General features: G+C 42.9%; 1 protein-coding gene across 1 annotated transcript in view; it reads left to right on the top strand.

Moving 5' to 3' along the window:
- Nucleotides 1-20,799, top strand: part of AOAH (acyloxyacyl hydrolase) — a 780,853-nt gene that overhangs the window by 127,819 nt on the left and 632,235 nt on the right. The window contains exon 3 of the mRNA XM_085607471.1: nucleotides 19,919-19,985. Coding sequence (XP_085463597.1) covers nucleotides 19,919-19,985 — 67 coding nt within the window. The remainder of the gene's footprint in view (nucleotides 1-19,918; nucleotides 19,986-20,799) is intronic.

The following is a 20,799-nucleotide window of genomic DNA, read 5'->3' on the forward strand; positions in this document are numbered from 1 at the left end:
GGAATCCCCCAAATATTCATTGGCCTTCTGAAAACCACCTCATATGGTGTGAGGCCACATCGTGTATGTGGTATCGATCTAATGGATAGCATTGCTAAGGGCAATGCATCAGGCCATTTCAAAGATGTGGAAGCCTGTATCTTAGCCAATTTTAGTTTCAGGGTAGAACTGTAACGTTCCACTAGTCCTGCTGATTGTGGGTGAAAATCAGCATGAAACTTCTGCTTAATTCCCAACCCTTTCATGAGATACTCAACAACTTGCCCAATAAAATGGGGTCCGTTGTCACTCCACAAAACTCGTCAAATACCGAATCGGGGAAAGGACTCCTTTAGGAGCACCTTTGCTGTAGTAAGAACTGTATTATCTTTCGTAGCATATGCCTCCACCCATTTACTAAAGGCACAAACCAATACCAAGACATACTTTAGGTTGTTTCAACGCTTAAGCTGGATGTAATCCATTTGCAGGACCTCAAAAGGTGCAATCGGTATCGCAAACCCTCCTGTTGGAGTTCGTGTTCCCTTTCCAGGATTATACTGGAAACAGATCAGACAGGAATGGACTATTTTCTTAGCCGTACAGACAATCTCTGGATGATCCCAAACTTGCATAAGTTGCTTTGCTATTGAGAATGCTCCAACATGTGCCGGCCCATGTGCCATGTGCATCATAGGGTGTAAATAGGCTGTGGGTAGCTTCCATTTGGTCATTTCTTTATTCCTCCCACAGCCCTCATCATCCAATGATCCCTCCTTGGTCCATTGGTCTAATTCATCAACAGAGGCAGATTGTTGCATGTCCTGGACCTCTTGCCTGGCATCATGCCAACGTTCAGCCTGTGATTTAACTACATACATAGATGTGGTACTTTGCTGCATTGCGGTCTCCTGAGCTGTGTGATCCGCAAAGACATTGCCTGCTCCTATTTTATCGGTCACTTTCTTGTGTGCGCTACATTTAACAATCGCCACTTTCTTAGGATAGGTCAAGGCAATAAGCAGATTATGTACTAATTCCCCATGCACTATTTGTGTCCCATGTCAAAGTGAGAAAGCCTCATTTCCATAGCTGCCCGAAGTTATGAGCCATGCCGAAGGCGTATTGGCTATCAGTGTAAATGGTAACAAGCAAATCTGTACTAAGCTCACATGCTCTTGTCAGTGCTATCAACTCGGCTGCTTAAGCTGACTTCTGTGGGATACGAGCTGTCTCAACTACAGTCTGAAGTGTTGTAATTACATAAGCAGCAGATGTCGTGCCATCAGGCAACTTCAAGCAGGACCCATCAACCCACAATTCCCCATCAACAGTAGAAAAAGGTGTATCTTGTAGGTCAACACAACCCTTTGTGTGTTCTTCGGTAAGGGATGTACAATCATGTAGATATTGTGACTGAGACTGGGTAGCTGTAAGCGGCAATAATGTAGCAGGATTCAGAGTCAAACATCTTTTCAACGTGATATGAGGGCCAAAAGTGTCAATTCATATCATGTCAAGCGAGCACTAGTCAGATGCTGTGTCTTTGTTTGATTTAGCACGGCATCGACTGAATGAGGTACTAACAGAAACAATCTATGTGACAAGACTATACCCTCACTCTGACGTATGGACACAGCCTCTGCTGCTACCGCTCGGAAACAACCAGGCAGCGCGCGAGCAACTGGATCAAAGACAGCTGAGAAATATGCACAAGGGCGTTGTTTATCACCGTGTGTCTGTGTTAACACCGAGAGGTCACAACCTTCCTTCTTGTGTACATAGAGTGTGAAAGTCTTAGTGTAGTCTGGAGTTCGTAATACAGGTGCAGGACAAAGAGCTTGACGTAGCTGTTGGAAGGCATTCGGGCATTTAGTAGTCCATGGGAGAGGCATCGGAGTATCTTTAGTCAAAAAGGGCAACAAGGGTTTAATAATGTATGAAAAGCTAGGGATCCACTGCCTACAGAAGGAAGTAAGGTCAATCAATGCACGGACGTCCTTCTGAGTATGGGGCACAGGTGTGTCTAAAATGGTCTGAATGCGATCTGTTGTGAGTGAACGTCCCTCCTTAGACAGGAGGTGACCTAAATAGGTAACCTGCTGTCTACAAAATTGCAATGTCTTCCGAGAGACTTTGTGATTATGAGAAGCAAGAAATGATAATAATGACATTGTCCCTTCTTTACACTGTTCAGGGGTATCTGCAGCCAGCCAGATGTCATCGACATATTGAATAAGAGACACCCCTTTTGGCACAGGAAAGGAATCAAGCTGCCTTTTCAATACTTGACTATATATGCTAGGACTCTCTATATACCCTTGTGGAGCTCTACAGAATCTGTATGATCTATTATTCAAAGTGAAGCCGAACAAATAACGGCTGTCAGGGTGAATAGGTTTTGAAAAGAAAGCATTCTTCAAATCTATTACACTAAATGTAGTGGCAATAGGAGGAACCATAGTAAGGAGTGTTGTGATGTCAGAGACTATCGGGTATTAGGGCACCACAATTTTATTAACTTCTTTTAATTTAATAATAAATCTGTAAATTTTAGTATCTGGTCTCTTTTCAAAATATTAAGGATAGGGCTATTACAAATGTTATGAGGGACTTCTTCCACAACCCCCACCTTGATCAAATCCTAAACAATGTGCGTCAATGCTTCCTCGCCTTCCCGAAATATTTTTTATTGGGGCAGTCGAGGCAATGAAGCACCTTCCCTCACTTGAATATGCACTGGTGGAATAACCATTTGTCCCACATCAGTATCTGATGTAGCCCATAAAGTACTAGGTAACGATGCTAGAGCAATTTCTTCTTTAATGAGACAAGACCTCTCAACCATTAGATAGTTATTATTTAAGATAACACGCACACCTTCTGGGGAACAACGTATTGTAGCACGAAAATGTTTGAGCATATCGATACCCACAATGTTATCCGGCGTGGTAGGGGAAAGCAAAAATGGACATGCTGCAGTGAATTTATCAATACTAAATGCAAGTGGCTGTGACAGTGGGCTAGATGTAGGTGTCCCATCAAATCCTATCAATGTTATCATTACGCCAGACATGGAAGCCCTAGGAGCCAGTTTTTTAGACAGAGCACTATGAGTAGCTCCTGTATCAACCAGAAACCGATCAGTATAGCCCAAGACATTTGCATCAAAATAAGGACCTTTCTGATCTACTGGGACCTGAACCGGTTCCTTACCCCATCCTAGGCATTCCTATGCATAATCAGAATCTCCAAGACCATCAGCCGAATAATCAGACATTTGATATTGATTTCGTCTATCAAAGGTATTAGAATAATTTGGCAAATGTTCAACTGCCTCAAACCTGGGAGTAGTTTCCATTACTCCCCTATGTCCTGAGTTCCCTGGGCATCCTCTCATACTTCCTCTACCCCGTTGATACTGCTGACTTTGCAAAAGGGGGCACTCAGAACGCCAATGCCCAATCTCTTGACAATATGCGCACTGATCAGAATACAAAGTTGATCGAGAGGAAAGTAGTACACTAGGGGTATATACTGCATGTCCGCCTCTACCACAATCTGTGAATGGTGGACCATATACTTGAGCCAACATAACTTTCGTTTTTAACTCCTTTACCCTCATACCCTATTTGCCTTTTGCTTCCAATTACTGACGCTCATAATACTGGGCCATAATCAAAAGGGAGACTGGGGAAGACGTAGTCCATGAACTCTCATTGGCCTGTAGGCAATTAGCTATTTCTGGCAACATGGTAGCGACAAATTTGTCGACGAACAGATGCTTACCCGTGTCATCTGTCAATGACTGTCCAGTAAAGTCATAAAATGCCTCTTCAAATCATGCAAAGAAATCAGAAACCTACTCATCCGCTTTCTGTTTACAAGACGATAACATTGTCCAATCTATTTTCTTAGGGGTATGAGAGTTTATAACTTAGTTACAATAGCTTTGGGAAGATCTAATATCTCCTGTTGTGTTTTCTGAGCAGGCTCTCTAGCCGCATCTATTTCTTCTAAATGCACCCAAGTATCACCATATGTTACATTATAATCTATTTTCCGAATTGTTCTCCACATATCAGGGGGCAAAAAAGTCCAAAAAACATATCAATATCTGGCAAGGTCATAGTGCAGGAGCTAATGGCGCCTTCCACTTCTTCATAGAGAGCGGGTGGATTTTTTCGCGGGTCAGGCAAAGCAGCTTTAAGAGCCATAACATCTGCTCTACTCCAAGGAGTATAGACCCAATTATGGACAAAATATCCCTTTGCATCATCTGAATCTTTATCAGCACTTGCTCCCACATCCTTCGGAGGAACATACGAAGGCGCAGCTTCACGCATCAGTTTTACAGTAACCACAGTATCACTAGGGTCATTATCTGTCCCCAAAACTTCTTCTTTTTGCACTGGGGTCTGAACTGTTTGTGCAGTTTTAACTTTACTAGTTGATGTTTGCTCCACTTTTAAACATAGTGTATCATGTCTTAATTTAACTACTCGCCTAATTAAATCAGATATTTTCGAAAAAAGAAAAGTTCTATCATTTAATTGTTTATAATCAGAATTGATATCAGTGGGCTCTAAGTTTTTAGAAACATTTCTAAAACCAAGTATTGTCTCCCAGGTGAACTACTCTGCAAAATATAACTGCTCTAAATCCTTCCACTGCTGAACCATCGCTACAAGGTCTGGGGCAGAAGAAGTCCCTTGAGCTTCTTTGCGGCAGTGGATCTGATAGTGGCTTTTTCATCAACGGTCAAAGTAGAGCGAGTCTGCCGCCCATCTTGCTTATCTAAGTCTTTATCATCTGAAGAAAGATGTTCTTCTTCAGAAAGATCATTCTCAGGGGCAGAGGGAAATATATACGGGGCGGAGGCAGATCTAACAAGATGGAATCATCCTGAGGTTTATTAAGTATGGGATAAATGGGGCGCCTAATAGGGGACTGGACAGTTACCTCTAAACGACGCTCCCTTTCTTCTTTTTCTTTTAGTGCCTTCATCTCTTTATTTTTTAATTCGAACGCTTTTTGATATATTGTTTTTCGCTGTTCTTTTTCAGCTATAGTTTCTTTTTTCCTCACTCTCTCTTGCACTTCTTTCTCCACCTTTAATACACAATCAAACATATCTTGTCGACTTTTTCTCTTGAATAAACATTGCTCTACATATTGAATCTTCTTAAAGTCAAATGACCCATTCACTGGCCATTGTAGATCAGGATCCTTTTTCGTATATTAGTTCCACAGTGTACTATACATTATGGAAGAAATACCATATTTGACATGCATATGTCTATTAGGTGTCCCATCTGGGGGAGCCGGCTGACTTCTTTCTAAATCCGTTTTGGTACCACCAAGATAGCAACACACAGTGGCGTCACTAGGGCTGGTGTCACCCGGTGCGGGTAACTCATGGTGTCACCCCCTCACGACTTACCGCATGGACCTCCTCCACTCTGAGTCCGCCAGTGGCCTATTAACCAAAAGTCAAACTTAGTTTGCATTAATTCCGAGTAAGGCGTTTGCCTTGCTGCTCACTCGGCTCTCACCTCAGGAACGACCTGCTTGTTCTGCGGCGACATCAGTCGTCTGTCGACTGTCGAGCATGCTAGAGGGGCTCCAGGATGGGCAGGCAGCACGGGGCTCATATGAAGAAATCCACTTGTGAAATGTAACATAGACAAAGCAACATTAGGATAATGAAAGACTGGGGAAAAACATAACATTCTAACCTAGAACATGCAGTTTGCATGTAGCTCTTTGATGACAGTTCATGGGTTACTGTGCTAGATTAGGATAGTAACCAATGAACTGCTGTAACAAAAGATCTCTGTGACAGAAGCAGTAACTTACTCAGCTTTTCACATAATATACAGTTCTGTGATCAGCATAGCCCAGTTCTTTGCAGCAGACACATTTACCCTCCACACTACTTTATGATGAGTCAAAACTGCCACTAGATAAAACTCTGATCTCCCTTCAGCAGGAACATTAATCATCAGCGTTATCTTGACATTTTGTGATGCTGCTTGATAACTGCTGGGCACACAAGGAACTCTGTGGCATATGTGTTAAAACCCATTAGGTATTTCTAAACACAGTGCTCCTCCTCCCACAGCTTAGTGTCAGGTGCAGCTGCACTGGTTGCACCGCCCTAAAGCCGACCCTGGCTGTATTTTTAGATGGTTTAGGGATGGAGGCACCTGCCGTGTCTAGCTATCTATGTTTATTAATCAGACTCAGAGTTTCTGTTTGTAAGGTAGCCTCGTGGGTAATGCACCGTACGTGCTGCAGAAATGCTTTTGTGGAACATCTGATCACATGTCCGAATCAACACAAAGGTTTAAAATGTCTGCTGCAGAGCTTTACCGTTACTATGAAGATCGAATGTTTGTAGTCCAAGTAAAATGTTTTTCTGGGCGATTTCTTTTGTTACAAAGGTTCTTGGTAAAAACAGTTCAGTGGGTTGTGTGCCTCTGCCAATATCTGCATGTAACCTGCAAGGAATGAGTTCTGAGGCCTAGTCGGGCAACTTCCTTCCTGGGACCCTGTGACAGTGTGTACAGCGCGCTGGTGGCTGCAGGAACTGACTGCAGCTGCGCTCATCTGTTGATCCGATCCCGCTCAGTGTGAGCCCATCAACATCAATTAACCAGCAGAGAGGGCGAGGCTGATACTCAGTGATGTCGTCAGGAGCCTGGGAGAGCAGCCTCTCTGCGCTTGTCATAGAGGAACAACGTTTTATTAGGCTTATGGTTCCTCCGTCCTGATTAAAAAGCAGAGCAGAGGCGAGGCTGCAGAGCTGGGTTACACAGCGCCGTAACCAGATTGGTGTCACCCCATGATGGTGTCACCCGGTGCGGTCCGCACCCCCCGCACCCCCCTAGTCACGCCGCTGGCAACACAACCTACAGAGTGTGCTGGAAACAGGCATGCTACCAATTCTTGTAAAATATTACTTTTCAAAATATTCAAAAGTAGAGAAAAATCTCCACATTACCTGCCTTTATCTTTTGCAAAAAATAAATCAAACAAACAAAACCAGAATCTTGGCCAAGCAAACAAGAGTGCTGCTTCAGCGACCTTACCAAACAAGAGTCTCCAACCTCCAATTGCCAATCTCTTGGTTGACCTAATGGTCACTGCAAAAATAGCGCCAAAGGATACCTCAGTCGGTACCAGCCAACACCTGGAGGGTCAAATCAAGAAAACCGGAAAAATCACTTTGGCTGAAAAGACAAGGGTCTCCTCATGCAGGACGTCTTTTCAGCAATATTCCACTCTTCCGCCAAGACCACTCCTTTGGATGGCCACGTCTCCGACGAGGACCCACGTGTCGGGCGCCAACTGTGGAAATGTGCTTCTTAATGAGCACACTGGTGCAGGGGTCACCCTTCTCTGTTCACGGGCCCTTAGACCAACAAAATAGAGATTGGCACTGAAGCTGGAATTCAAATAACAAGTTTATTAATCACTCATGAGTGGGACTACGTCGATACAGCACTCTCAAGTGCTGCCTGAGGTAGTACATTGAAGTCACAGAACACAGGCCTTATATACAGCTTTTTCTGCACTGGTAAGCATGTGGATACAAATACAAGGTACAGGCCTACACAGGAATAGTTACCGACAAACATGGGCAGATGGGAAATCACTTAGTCAGCAAAGTGGGAGGGGGAGCAGGAGTGCTTATGGCAACAGTAAGACTTTGACAGTTGATTCTGAGACCAGGTGTTCTGGCAGCTACAAACTCTTAGCATGCATATTGCTTTTAGCTGAGTCAGGAAGTCAACTGAAATAGACAGCACAGGCAGGGAAAAAGACGAGCAGCAGAGGATGGAAGAATTATAAAGCCAACAAAATGGATGCCACAACCAAGATGGCTTCAGCTTATGCTAACAGAAATTATTTCAGATTTCCACAGGTAAGGGGGGCAAGCTATGTGCCCCCAAAGTCCCTTTTCGCCTGCCTTTTCATGGCAGGTTAACTGCCATGAAAAGGCGGGCGGAAAGGGACCTCATAATCCCTGCGGCGGTGCCTGGTAGGCACTGCCACTGTTGTAGGGATATAATTCCCCTCCGACGCACCGGCAGGCTCAAGGAGCCCGTCCGATGCGTGGTGGTCGGTCTTTCCGACCGCCACCTATCTGCCCGCCATGTTAATATGGCGGGCAGATATCATGGTTGCGATGGTGGTGGGACAGTGATGAGGGTGGGGCTGTCACCAACAGCCTGGTGACAGCCCCACCGTCATCATAATCAGCCCCTTTGTGCCACATTACTAAATACCTGCTCATGCATTTACTGCATGGCTAATCCCTTTATTAACCTATGGTAGTTCATCACAGGTAAAAAAAAAATAAAGAAAGTTAGAAACTCTTTTCAGTTTTAGCAAATGTATATGTCCTTAGTATGGAATACCCACTGCAGAGACCTCCTCTTTATAGGCCATTTCATAGCTGTCAAGTGGTCCACTACCACTTACGGCTTCCTCCTCCAGCTCTGGCTTTTGCAACAGCGCCAATTTACATCATGGATCTTGTAGCAGTCAATTTACTATACTAGTGTGGATATCTGAGTGTAAGCAATGAACGTGTTTATTTAAAAAGGCGTTACTACATTAATCCGCCAAGGGGAGAGGGGCACGGATGAGGCTGCTTTTCAGAAGGGGCAGGTCCACCATGAACACAGACCTCTATGTAACATTACCCAGCTGTGAGGTACTCTTTTTCTCAATCAACAAAGATTGAAAAGTTGTCTCGTGCATATCAAACATGCAACTGAACCTGCCACAAACTGACAGATGTGCATTCTTCCTATGAAATCATATGGAAATACTACAACACCCAGATTTCTTGAGAATGCAAGTTATTCTTACTGCAGAGTTGCCCATGCTTTCCCACATGGATAAACAGCTCATATTCTCAATACTATTTTCCCTCTTCCAGACTCCTCCCCTTTCTCCATTCTTAGAGTTTTTCATCCCTTTGAACTTACATTTTGAATGTGTTTTGCCATAAGTCTTTAAAGTACATCCAAACCACGAAGATCTTCACTTCCTAAACTTGAATATTCCCTTCGACTTCATGATTTGAGAGTCGATTGACACAAAATCTCATTTGAAAGTTTATAAATATCCCCAAAGTATTTGATTTAAAGTTTACCCAAACTCCTACACCATGCTTCTATGTTATCTTTGGAGGGTTTATGTCCTAAAATGTATGTTTACAAATTTTGAAATCATCTGAATAACCTTAAAGCCTTGTGGGAGTTTGGCTAATAAAATAGTTCTGTTAGAAAAGAGAAAGCTTTAAGTTCATTTGAGATATGAACTGAGGTTAGGCATCAAACCTTTTGGGGGACTCATTCATGTTTTCGGTCCTGCTCAGTATCTACTTTTGGCCAACCTAGCCTTGTCAACAGTTCAGTCAAGAATTAATCTCCAACATGTTTCCTAAAATGTAAGGCTATCCTGTGGTTGATCTATAGTCCTGCATTGGAGATGCACTTGGAAAGGGCCAGGACTTAAGGCCCAGAAAGCCTTGCTGTTATTTGAGGCAGGGGTAGATTTTCAGCTAGCCGGTGTGGCTCATATAAACACCACTCACCCTGCAGGGCAGGAAGTGCTTGGAAAGGGCCAGAACTCAAAGGCCCAGAAAGCCTTGCTGTTATTGGAGGTGGGAGGGCGAATATAAATGTCACCGACACACTGTGGCACAGGACGCACCCAAGAGCATGCCAGGGCAAAGATCAGACCAAGAGCGGGCCCGTCATCACCCGGGATAGGCTGGGCTGGGCCACCCCTTTTAGATTATTACTTTTGTTGATTAACTTCCCTGCTAGCATGGGAAAGAGGAAAACCATGAGAAGTGCAGGCCCTGTAGCTAAGGTTACAACTATAGATTCCATCTTGGAGTGTTCAATGGGTGTAATTACAAAAGAGATTGCATTAACTGAAAGAAAATTGTCAATAGAAGGTGCTGGAACTTCTGATCGAGGTCAACAGAATGAAATGGGTTCTGCAGATACTGACTATATTTGAACGCCTGTTCAATTGGCAAATCCCTGCAGCACCCGGGTAGAGCGCAACTATTCCCCTTCGCGTAAAGAACCTCCAGTTAAAAACAGAAAAAGAGGTGTTACAATGAGGAGAGAGGCAGGGGACAGTAAAACAGCCAGGGCCAAGTGGGACATTGTGGGCCATTGTCGGACTACTTAAATAAACGATGTGCTAGATTTGATTCAATTTCAAAGTGACACATTGAGCCTCTTTCAGATCAGTTAGACACAATTGAATCCAGTCTGTCTAAGATCATTTAGCATAAAATGGCCAACAGTTTACAAACTGAACCCAAACATGCCTCTCAGGAGGTTAGTGGGAACGTGTCAGGCATGTGCTCAGATACTCAGCAGGTGGATTTGGAACACTTACTTCCACTGAAGTGTTGTATTTTCCAAGATATAGGTTTATTATAGATATGCACATAAGCGAGCCACCTCTGCACTTCTGCCTGGAGGTGCGCCAACTGTCATTCGTTGAACCCTCCAGTTAAGGGGCAGCTGTGGCAACGCTAATCAACATTCTAAGAGTTGGTGATATACAAACTCTTAGTACAAAACATAACAGATTTGGTCTGCAATTCTGACTGACAGAGAAGATCTTATGGAAGAAAGGACAGTCGGCCCAGGGGCCAAAGGAGACTGAGCACTTGGGCTTAACAAGGCCACTTGTTGTCACATTGTCTGGCCACAGTCAGGCAATCTCCTCAGTGCTGCGGTCTGACAAGATCTCTGCAGTACATCCTTGGATCGCACCATCAAAGTGTGGGGTGTCCAGACAGGAGGACCAAGTTCAACGGTGACAGGTAACAACGTTTTTAACTGTATATCCTATTCACCCATATGCTGGTGTGTAGTATCAAGAAGCACCAACAGACATACCCAGCTCTGGGATCCATGCACTAAAGATAGTTCATTGGTGCTGCTCTCACTTACCTTTTACACCTGCTAAGTGTCCTTCATGGAATGGTCTTCTGTGTGTGAACAGCAGCTTTTATCTGGCCCCCTGGACTAAATCGCCAAACTTTGAGACACCAGGAGTTGCAAGGCTCCTCTCTAATACTTGGCAGTCTGTGAGGGCAAGGTTTTGTGTGTGGCGTGGACAGAGGCAGGGTTGCTGCTGAGATGTGGGTCTGGCAACAAGTTGTACTCCTATAGCTATACATCAGCAGCCTCTGATATGGGAGTATGAAGAGTGTGTTGATGACTATTACACAGTTTCGGTGAGAAACATAGCTTTAATGAAGTTAGGTAGAGCACAGAGCGCGTGGTCCCTCCAACGCCAACCACAGTACAAACTGTCGTTGGTGGAACCCACGCACGCAGCTGACAATACGAAAGAACACTGGGGATAAAACACAATGAGGAAAAGAAGCACTGCTAAAAGCAAATGCAGCATTACAACAAAGTGCTTTTTAGTGCAAAGTCTCAAAATGGCTCCCTGGAAACATCTTTCCTTTTGAGTGACCCCTAAGACTTCCACCACCCATCATGCCTTCGTGCCTTTTTTGATAGGTCAACAGATGGAGGCTTTCTACCTCAAAGATGACCCTTTCTCGAATGTAGTAGTTGCTGTTAGCAAAATATATGATTTGAAAGTGATCTTTATGTAACGAGATGATGGGGTAAAAAAAACAATTAAATTAAGAGAACACAACTTTTCCAATGATAAAAAAAAACTTTGGATAGGTAACTGATTTTGTAAGGATTTTCTATGTCATTGGACAATACTAAGAATACAGATTTTTGCTAAATCAGAACTTCACCACCCTTTCTTGTAAATTCACTTAAGTGTCCATAAGATTCTCATAAAAGAGTAGTTGATGCAAGAGAGGCCACATCATCCAATTGATGATAAACAATTTTCTTTTATTATCCCAAAAAATTTCTTCCAGCCAACGCGTTTCGTCCTACACTGCTAGGACTTCTTCAGGGCTGAAAATTTACAAAAAAGCACCACATAAGTGACTTTTCTTATTTTAAAATGTATGATATCCGATTCTAAAAAAGCAAGACTTCATACATGGTATCTTACATAGAGAATTCTGTGTGGCTATACAAGCATGAGAAACTATACCACGAGCTCATTAGAACGCATTTTTCCTTAAGTCACAATATTAAGACATAAAATATATAATACATTGTTACTTTCATGGAATATATGTAGATCACCAACTCCAAAGTGACTACAGGTTAGAACAACATACACACATGGTACTTTCTTTTTAAAAATTCACGAGTATCTATCAGAAGATCAAGATAATCATAGATGAATCTATAATCTCCCTACACATAAAATTACAGGATATAGTCAGAAAGAGAGAGATACGAAAACACAAAATAAGCAAAACCCCTCTTTTTTTGAATAAATTAAGTGAGTCTAGAGAAGATAGAGACTCATAGTAGTTTTTCAGAAATGAGGTAAGCACATTACAACTCGAGAGAAGAGAAAGGGCATATGTAGAGAAAGAGCCCTATAATGACCCAATTCGCCAAAGTGTACTGGCACGAAATGCATACATATTTCACTAGGAACCCCCATACTTTACAAAATAATGCATTACATACCAAAAAATGATGATCTGTGCACCAGGTATAAGCAATAATACTACCAATCCAATATGACGTATTTAACAATCTCCAAATGAGTGATAATTCTGTAATGAATAACCGATTAAACAACACTGGACACTTAAGTGAATTTACAAGAAAGGGTGGTGCGGTTCTGATTTAGCAAAAATCTGTTTGTTTCCTATTTAAGGTAGGACCTTTGGACAGAGGGTGCTTTTGGAATCTGCACACATTTTAGATATTTATGTTCAAATATTGTTGGTATCATTTTCCACATTGGTGCTGCTTTAGCGTTTCAAACCCAACTGTCCTTTGTTTTTTGTGTAAATACTAAGAATACATTAAGCCAGGAAATAAAATCATAGGTCAGGGAGGGCGGGCTGAAGTTTCTCTTATGTAGGAAAAAAACTTGTGGAAATCAATGCCATTTTTACTTGCATAAAACGTCTACCAGAGAAAAACTTTAATCAGCCAGGCCTATGGATTTTCTCGAAGTGTGCAGCATATGGCATTATACTCAGAGTTAGCCAGAATACAGCTCGGAGATGGATCGCAGTGACAGGATGATAAATGGGACTGTGCGTGCAAACATTTGTCTTAATACCTGTGTTGGACACATCTGAAAAGGGCGAATAAAGGATGAGCAGAATTTCTGTCGCTGTAGGAAATGGTTAGACCGCCTTCTAAAAACCTGCTCTGATGTGAAATGGTCCAGACTCTGTCCTTTGGCTTCGTATTAGTAAGCATCATCAATCTTTGAGAAATGTCATGCAAAAGCCTTTTATCTAAGCTTTCGATTTATTTGATGTCACACTTTTTAATCTGTGTATAGGAGCATCATAACTCTGCATCACCTTCACTGTGCTATTTCTATGGTGTAACACCCCCCAATCCTCAGCAAGGGCCAGTTGTATCAAAGGATTTTACCCATTCTGTGTCTATGGGAAAATGTGTTCGTACATATGGCACAAATGTACATAAGTGCATATCACAATAAAAGGGCATATACAAATAGGTGCATCCCTCCGAATCCGCACTGAAGTTGTCGTTTCGAGAAACAGGTAATTCTTAACCATATAATTGCTGAGCCCTTTTTCCCCTCGTCTGGTCTTCTTGATTGGGGCAGCACAGGAATATTGTACTATTACATATGAATTGTGTTACACATTTCAATCTTAGCAGCCTCACTTGAGAAAGGCATTGCCTATCAGATGTGGATAAAAGACAGTAGGTGTGTCAACCCCTAACGTAACAAGCTCAGGTATGTGTCTTACTTGGCTCATAAGAAAATCTGGGTCCCACAGAAGTGCTTAATGGTCCAGTACAATTATCTTACTGTAGGTCTATATTTGTTTATTGCTATCACTTGCGCTCTGTCACTTTTTGACCGTCTCTCATCCAGACTCCCTATTCTTTAGTTGTTTTTTATTAAAATCTTTTTAACATTGTGGGAGATCCACATGTTACATATCTCCACTGTCACTACTGTGCAATTATATTTACGACTTAGGTACCATAGGAAATTGATTTTTTGTTTTGCTTAAAACTTTGGTGCTGTTTGACAAATCTTCACAAAACTTTGCAAAACAAGGTTCATCCACCTCAACTCCCTACTGGAAAGTTCTGATTTGATGTGTCAAATGTGGCCCAAGAAAAAAAGGGGGAGTTACAAAACGCAAATTTACACATACAATTCCTGCAGAGATTTTTGCAAAGCACTAAAGTGAAAACAGCTGAAGGGAATTCCACCAATTTTAGCACAAAACTACATCTTGACCAAGAAAGCTTGTTTTTGTGATTTGGTATAAATCTTACAGCAGTTTTTGAGAACTTGAGATTCAAAATGTATAGATACTTGGACAGTTAGGTACGCAGGAGTCCCACAGGATTTCCACTGGCACAGAACCTCAAATAAAAGAGTGATTTAATTATTGACCAAGTGGGATTGTGTCCCTCCCTGCTGTCTCACTCCAGCAAGTCCTGTGGGATCTTGTGCTCTGTAGGTCTGGCTGTACCATGAAGAGAATTGTTGCAGCTGCATCACAGGACACAGGGACTAGGTCTGTCTGTCCTGAAAATTAAAAACAAAAATCAAGTATAAGGGGGCAGATTAGGGTATCCTAACTCCCTGGACCTTGTTGTTGGGGGGTCCCAGATGGACCCCCAGGGCCAAAGGTAAAAGAAGAGAAATGTTGGGATAGCCACAGTCCCGCAGGACTCTCACAGGAGCCAGTGGTGCATCCCTTTTACTCCTGCGGAAATATTGAAAAGCATTTTTCTTAAAGTGAGATGAGTGTACCTTGGGGCAGGCGCTGCTGTCTATCCAACCCCATGTTCTGCATGTTGGGGGGGGTTAGGTGTCCATGTGTATGGGACGCAGGGCCTGGCTGTGGGCCAAGCCCCATGGCCAACCCCATGCTGCACACGGTTGATGTCGTCTACAAGCAGGGGTTAGATGCAGTGCCTGCAACTTCTTGGACCAGTAGAACATGTTCTGCTTGACACTGTATTCAAATGTTTGTCAAGAGTAGCCGTACTCTGATATTTAGAGAAGTTACTCAAATTTTGTATACTTGAAGAGTTGCCAAAAATGTATGCAATGCACGTAAGCAGACACTCACAGTCTTACTCTACTTTTCCATCAAGCAGGAATGTGGAATCTTTAGGTGCAATGGACTTTCTACCACATTGTTTGCGGTGCATACCGTGAACTACAGAAGGTGTGCACTGGAATCGCCAGCTTCTCCTACTCTGAATAGCTGCTTTAGAAGTGTTGCAACCATCACTTGCAAAGCTCAAAACTGTCAGATGTTGCCCATTGGTACTCCCAGTAGGCTACCTGGCAAAGATGAAGGAAAACGCCTGTTGGTAATCATCTGTATTTTCGTCCATTTTCTAAATGCTCTTTTATTCTGAAGAACAGGGAACCACATTGGTTTTAAATTCCACAGTTATGGCAACAGAACCGAGACTACACTGCCACCTCTGTGGCTTTGGTACTATCTGGAATATGGCACATTGAGCTTTCTGCGGCTGAAAGACTGACCCGTTTTCATAATATGCTTGGTGGCAATACACAGTGCCTTAAGTCTCACTATTTTTGTAACCATTACCAAGTGTATGGGACAAAGTGCTGGCAACTAAGGAGTAGATTCATGAGATGAAAGGACATTGCATTCTGCTACTTTTTGTGACAGGCCCAGTTATTCTCCTTTCATGAGATTATGGGAGAACAAAACCAGGAAGACCATAGCACTTACTTAGAAAAAGAGGTAAAGAGATAATATCTTCAGTAAGTAATAATAATGGCAAAAGGATTTTATAACACGTAAAGTTTCATTGCCAAATCTAGGTGAAAGATAATGTCCACATTCTTTACTTGGTGGGTTGGGGGGGATTAGAGGGAAGAAACCCACAGTAATTCTGGCCGGAGGGATGGAGTCTAAAGAGCTTTAGCTCAAATGATCTACGCCTTGGTTGAAGATGTGCACAACTTCAACTAGAAATTTTTCATTCTCTTTATTTATTTATTTATTTTGTAGTGTGATGGCTTGTGATAAAATAGCCAGTTCATAGTACAATGTATCATTTGAAAGATGGTCCTTGAGTAGACAACCTTAGTAAAGGGTTCCACAGCATTGCAGAGTCATCAATACCATATGAACTGTTCAGATCCCATCACCAGTGGGGTTTTAAGCAGTAGCCCCAGTGGTTTAGAAAAGGGATGGAGATGCTTGGTTGATTTCCGTTGATGTCCGTACTTGGTTGATTTCTCAGGTCTGGGAGCCTGGTGTTCCAGCGCTATATTGTTCTGCCTCTTTTGAACTTGTGATTGAATCTAGGCTGTCATCATTAGACATTTTGAGGGAAATGATTTAATGGTTTTACTGAAACTTTTTGACTTACTGGTTGGAGAAGGCCAACCAAGAGCTATTTATTGTTACGTTCATTTACTGACGGAATGCATCAAAGGAATCAGACATCTCAAACACAAGTTGGAGTTACGCTTTTGCGATTTCCTGAGAGCTCTTATTTTCTCTATCTGTGAATTTGTTATGTAAACCTTGTGTCGACATTATCTTGTTCTTCGGGGTATCAATTATTAAAGTTCTGCAGGAAGCCAAAATAAAACAAGTTTAGCCAATATTTGCCTTCAAGGAGGCCTTTTGCATTGTGTAATCGAGTCCCGGCTTGATATGGAATCCAGCTTTGGCTGTATGGCAATAATGATGACTTCATTCTCATTCAGTCTGAACCATCCTACAACATTTTTGTAGATTTTAGCATTTACCCATTTTAGGTCAGCTATGGCGTTAAATGTGATGGTCAGATATGCATAAATTTACTTAGGGTTGTGGTCACTGCAATCCCTAAAACGAACTGAAGAATTTAACAGCCGTAAATGCATTCCATTTACTTCCAATGGGAGTGGCTAGTGGGAATACTGAGAAAACCTACAGTCATAACTTCGCAAACTATTACCTATACTTGTCCCACTCACACTCATAATCAATAAATGGTGACTTAATTGTAAAGATAGGGATTGTAAGCGCTCCAAAACAACCCCACGTGTTCAGTGGCAGAAGGGAAAAAGTGTGCAAATGAACATTTCCACAGCAGTACTGTAGATTGTCCAGTCCTGTGCACTGTCATGTTTTGCATCGGGAACTCCTTCTTCTGTTACGCAAGGGGCAGATAACCATGTCCAAGATTACAGGAAATGTTCTCTGTGCAGGCCCAGACTCACAAGTTAGCTCCTCTTTCTGGGGCATTACAACAGTGAGAGACATAACCACTGCTGTTCTACCTTTCACTGACAGTTGATCCAGCCTGAATATCAGGTGAGTGACGGGGTAAACCCTGGGATGGGCGCAGCAATCCCCAGGGCCCCATGCCCCTGTCAGTAGGCACACTGACAATGTAGCACCTCCTGCATAATGCCTCTTGCAAGCTTATTTGCTTTAGTGCCTGAATCTGTAACATTCCACAGACTCAAGTGAAAAGATGTTCCTTCATTTGGATGGGCCTGCACTCCCTTACAGATGCCTCTTTGGAATCACAGTGGCACAGGATGTGTGGCCTTGCAATCCATGATATATATCAGGGGTTGCATAAACCTTTGTGCCGCCTTCTGTAATACCAAAGTGCCCCAAGTCAAAATAAAAAGTGCAGATACCCATTGCAGCCCTGGGGCACCTTTTTAGGTTTTGCCTGCACAGCACTTGCCATGTGCTTGGAAAATCTATTGATTTTAATATAAATCTTAAAAGGGGGTTACATCCCGCCCCCTCACTTTCCTGGCTTGTCATTGGTTCCTGTATTTTCCACTTACTTTTCCTCCATTTTAATTGGCTGTAGCATATTTTCCAGCATTTACCAATGCTTGTTCCTCTTCTGCTTCTCTTATCAGTTTCCCGTAGCTGAAATACTGTTAATATCCACTTTGGTGGAATAATTTTTTTATAAAGTTTTGCCTCGTTCTGCTTTTTCGTCTTACAGCAGATTTATATAGTGCAATTTATCACATTAAGTGATTTGCACAGAATGGTGCACCGCCGGGACTCGGATCGGGATCCTCAGTTCTCAATTCAGCATTTCCGGCTGCTGCACCACATCCTCTCCACTCCTGTGATACTTGTCAGGGAGCTCTTTCCTTTGTCCCTTCATCTTCGATGTTGACTGATGACAACAACTCATTATTCATTACATAGGCGAAACCGATGCATTACTAATGCTTGTTTAATATGGTGAACTGAAAATCAAAGACAGGCTTAGATTTTCTAGGTGTGCTGATTAGGAATCTGTGAATCGTGAAAAATGTTTAAATCTATGCCATTTGCTGGATGAACCTACAGTTTGTAGATTTCCACATCTTTTGTAAACGGGTCCCTAAGCTTTCATCTTACCAAGTTTAGTGCCATGGGAACAATGTAAACGAAGTAAGATAGATTACATTATTTATTTAATTGTTCCCGGTTCATTTCCAGTACGCTCCAGGGGTGTAACACAGGCCCCCGCATCCCCCGCGGTGCGGGGGGGCTCAAGTTGCAGGGGGACCCCCTCAGCACAGTACTTAAACCTGAGCGCTCCGTATTAAATCTGGAGTGGGGGCCCCTCTGTGTACATTGCAGGGGGGCCCCTTAAACTTTTGTTACGCCACTGGTGCGCTCTATTCTGTTCCTTTCTAGCACCCATGCGTAACTCGTGCATACAAACAAGCACATTAATACTGTATCATGTATTGCTAGTATCTGACCATTCACTTAGAGACAGTGGTCATATCAAGAAGCTAGACTCCTTACAGAGACAGATATCAGTGTGCTTGAGGCCATGGCACTTGTAACGCAAAGTGCAGATGACTATACCGCCTCCCTCATGTTCTCCCACACCACCAGCTAAGCTCAGTAATAAGATTACTGGACTGATTCTATAGTTCATATTATAATTCACTTTCAAATACAGCATAGCTTAAATTATCATAAAACCCAAGCAATCCTTTCATTATCTTACAGAGCAGCATGTGAAAGCCCACCCTCTGTAAACCATGACTCAGGGGGGCAGGTACCAAGGTCAGTGAAAGCTCCCCGTGAACAATGACTCAGGGGGGCATTTACCAAGGTCAGTGAAAGCTCCCCCCGTAAACAATGACTCAGGGGGGCAGGTACCAAGGTCAGTGAAAGCTCCCCCGTGAACAATGACTCAGGGGGGCATTTACCAAGGTCAGTGAAAGCTCCCCCCGTAAACAATGACTCAGGGGGGCAGGTACCAAGGTCAGTGAAAGCCCCCCCGTAAACAATGACTCAGGAGGGCAGGTACCAAGGTCAGTGAAAGCTCCCCCCCCCGTAAACAATGACTCAGGAGGGCAGGTACCAAGGTCAGTGAGAGCTCCCACCCCCGTAAACAATGAGCCAGGAGGGCAGGTACCAAGGTCAGTGAAAGCTCCCCCACCCCTGTAAACAATGACTCAGGAGGAGGGCAGGTACCAAGGTCAGTGAAAGGTCCCCCATAAACAATTGACTCAGGGGGGCAGGTACCAAGGTCAGTGAAAGCTCCCCCCCCGCCGTAAACAATGACTCAAGGGGACAGGTACCAAAGTCACATGAAAACCGACCCTCTGCAAACAATGACTCAAGATGGAGCCCAACAATCAGAATACTAAAATGGCAGCTACGAAGGCCAGTTTATCTTTTTGTATAGACAGCAAATACTCAATATTTTCATTATTTTAACTAAGGAGATTCAGCCAGTGTATAACGGTGAATGAAGTGTTTTTAAAGTGACACTATTTTTTCTATGTTTTACAGAGGAATTACATTTAAGGGACTTCTGCATAGCTGTGGTTGAATTGTTTGGAGCAGATATCATTAAATTGTAAGTACCTAAATGTCCAGTTCAAGTAATCCATTGTAAATGTGACGTGCATCCAATCTTTGTGTATTTTTTGCGTTCCTCGTGAAGAAGTATTCAAGGAGTTCATGCGTTATGTATAAACTAACTGTACCCGAACAACGCATTTACAGTTCAGTTACTTGCGCTACCCAATAACAAACTCTGTTTGAAAGGCTAGTGCCTGGTTTGAGTCTTTTTCACTAAACACCGCACAGCATCTAAATTAGCTGCTATGCAAACAAGCATTGGCATAGGCAATAGGTCTCGCCTTTGGGACCTTATAAGGGTTTAGCCATGCAACAGTTGATGTTATTGCACCAAGGATATTGTGCTGGATAACTAAACACTCATAAGGTCCCAAAAGCGAGACCTATTGGCTATGCCAATGCTTGTTTTGTAATGCTCCTACATGCGTACACTGCTACGCCTACGGAAAAACGCACATATCATAATCTTTGGATAGCGCTCAACGTGCAAAGTGATAAAAGCGGGTTGCTAGTATGTTCGAAACAGTTTATTTGCACGGACAAAAAAATAAAAAAAATATTGACTTAGGTTTGAGAAAATACCAATCAAGAGCGGCAACATAAAATATCCTGCTTTTTCACAAATCCCTAGTTATCCGTGCAATAATATTTACATTTTATGAATATTTATAACTGCCCAGCAAAAGTCACAATTCGGTATGTCCTACTGTGCACAACTCACTGCAGACGTGAAGCAGGGCAACGAGCACACACACATCCGGGTCCCATGTGGACGCTCGTGGGTCCCTCTGACACGCTCTGGCGCTCGT

The sequence above is a fragment of the Triturus cristatus genome, chromosome 5_2, assembly GCF_964204655.1.
Source record: "Triturus cristatus chromosome 5_2, aTriCri1.1, whole genome shotgun sequence".
Taxonomy (NCBI): domain Eukaryota; kingdom Metazoa; phylum Chordata; class Amphibia; order Caudata; family Salamandridae; genus Triturus; species Triturus cristatus.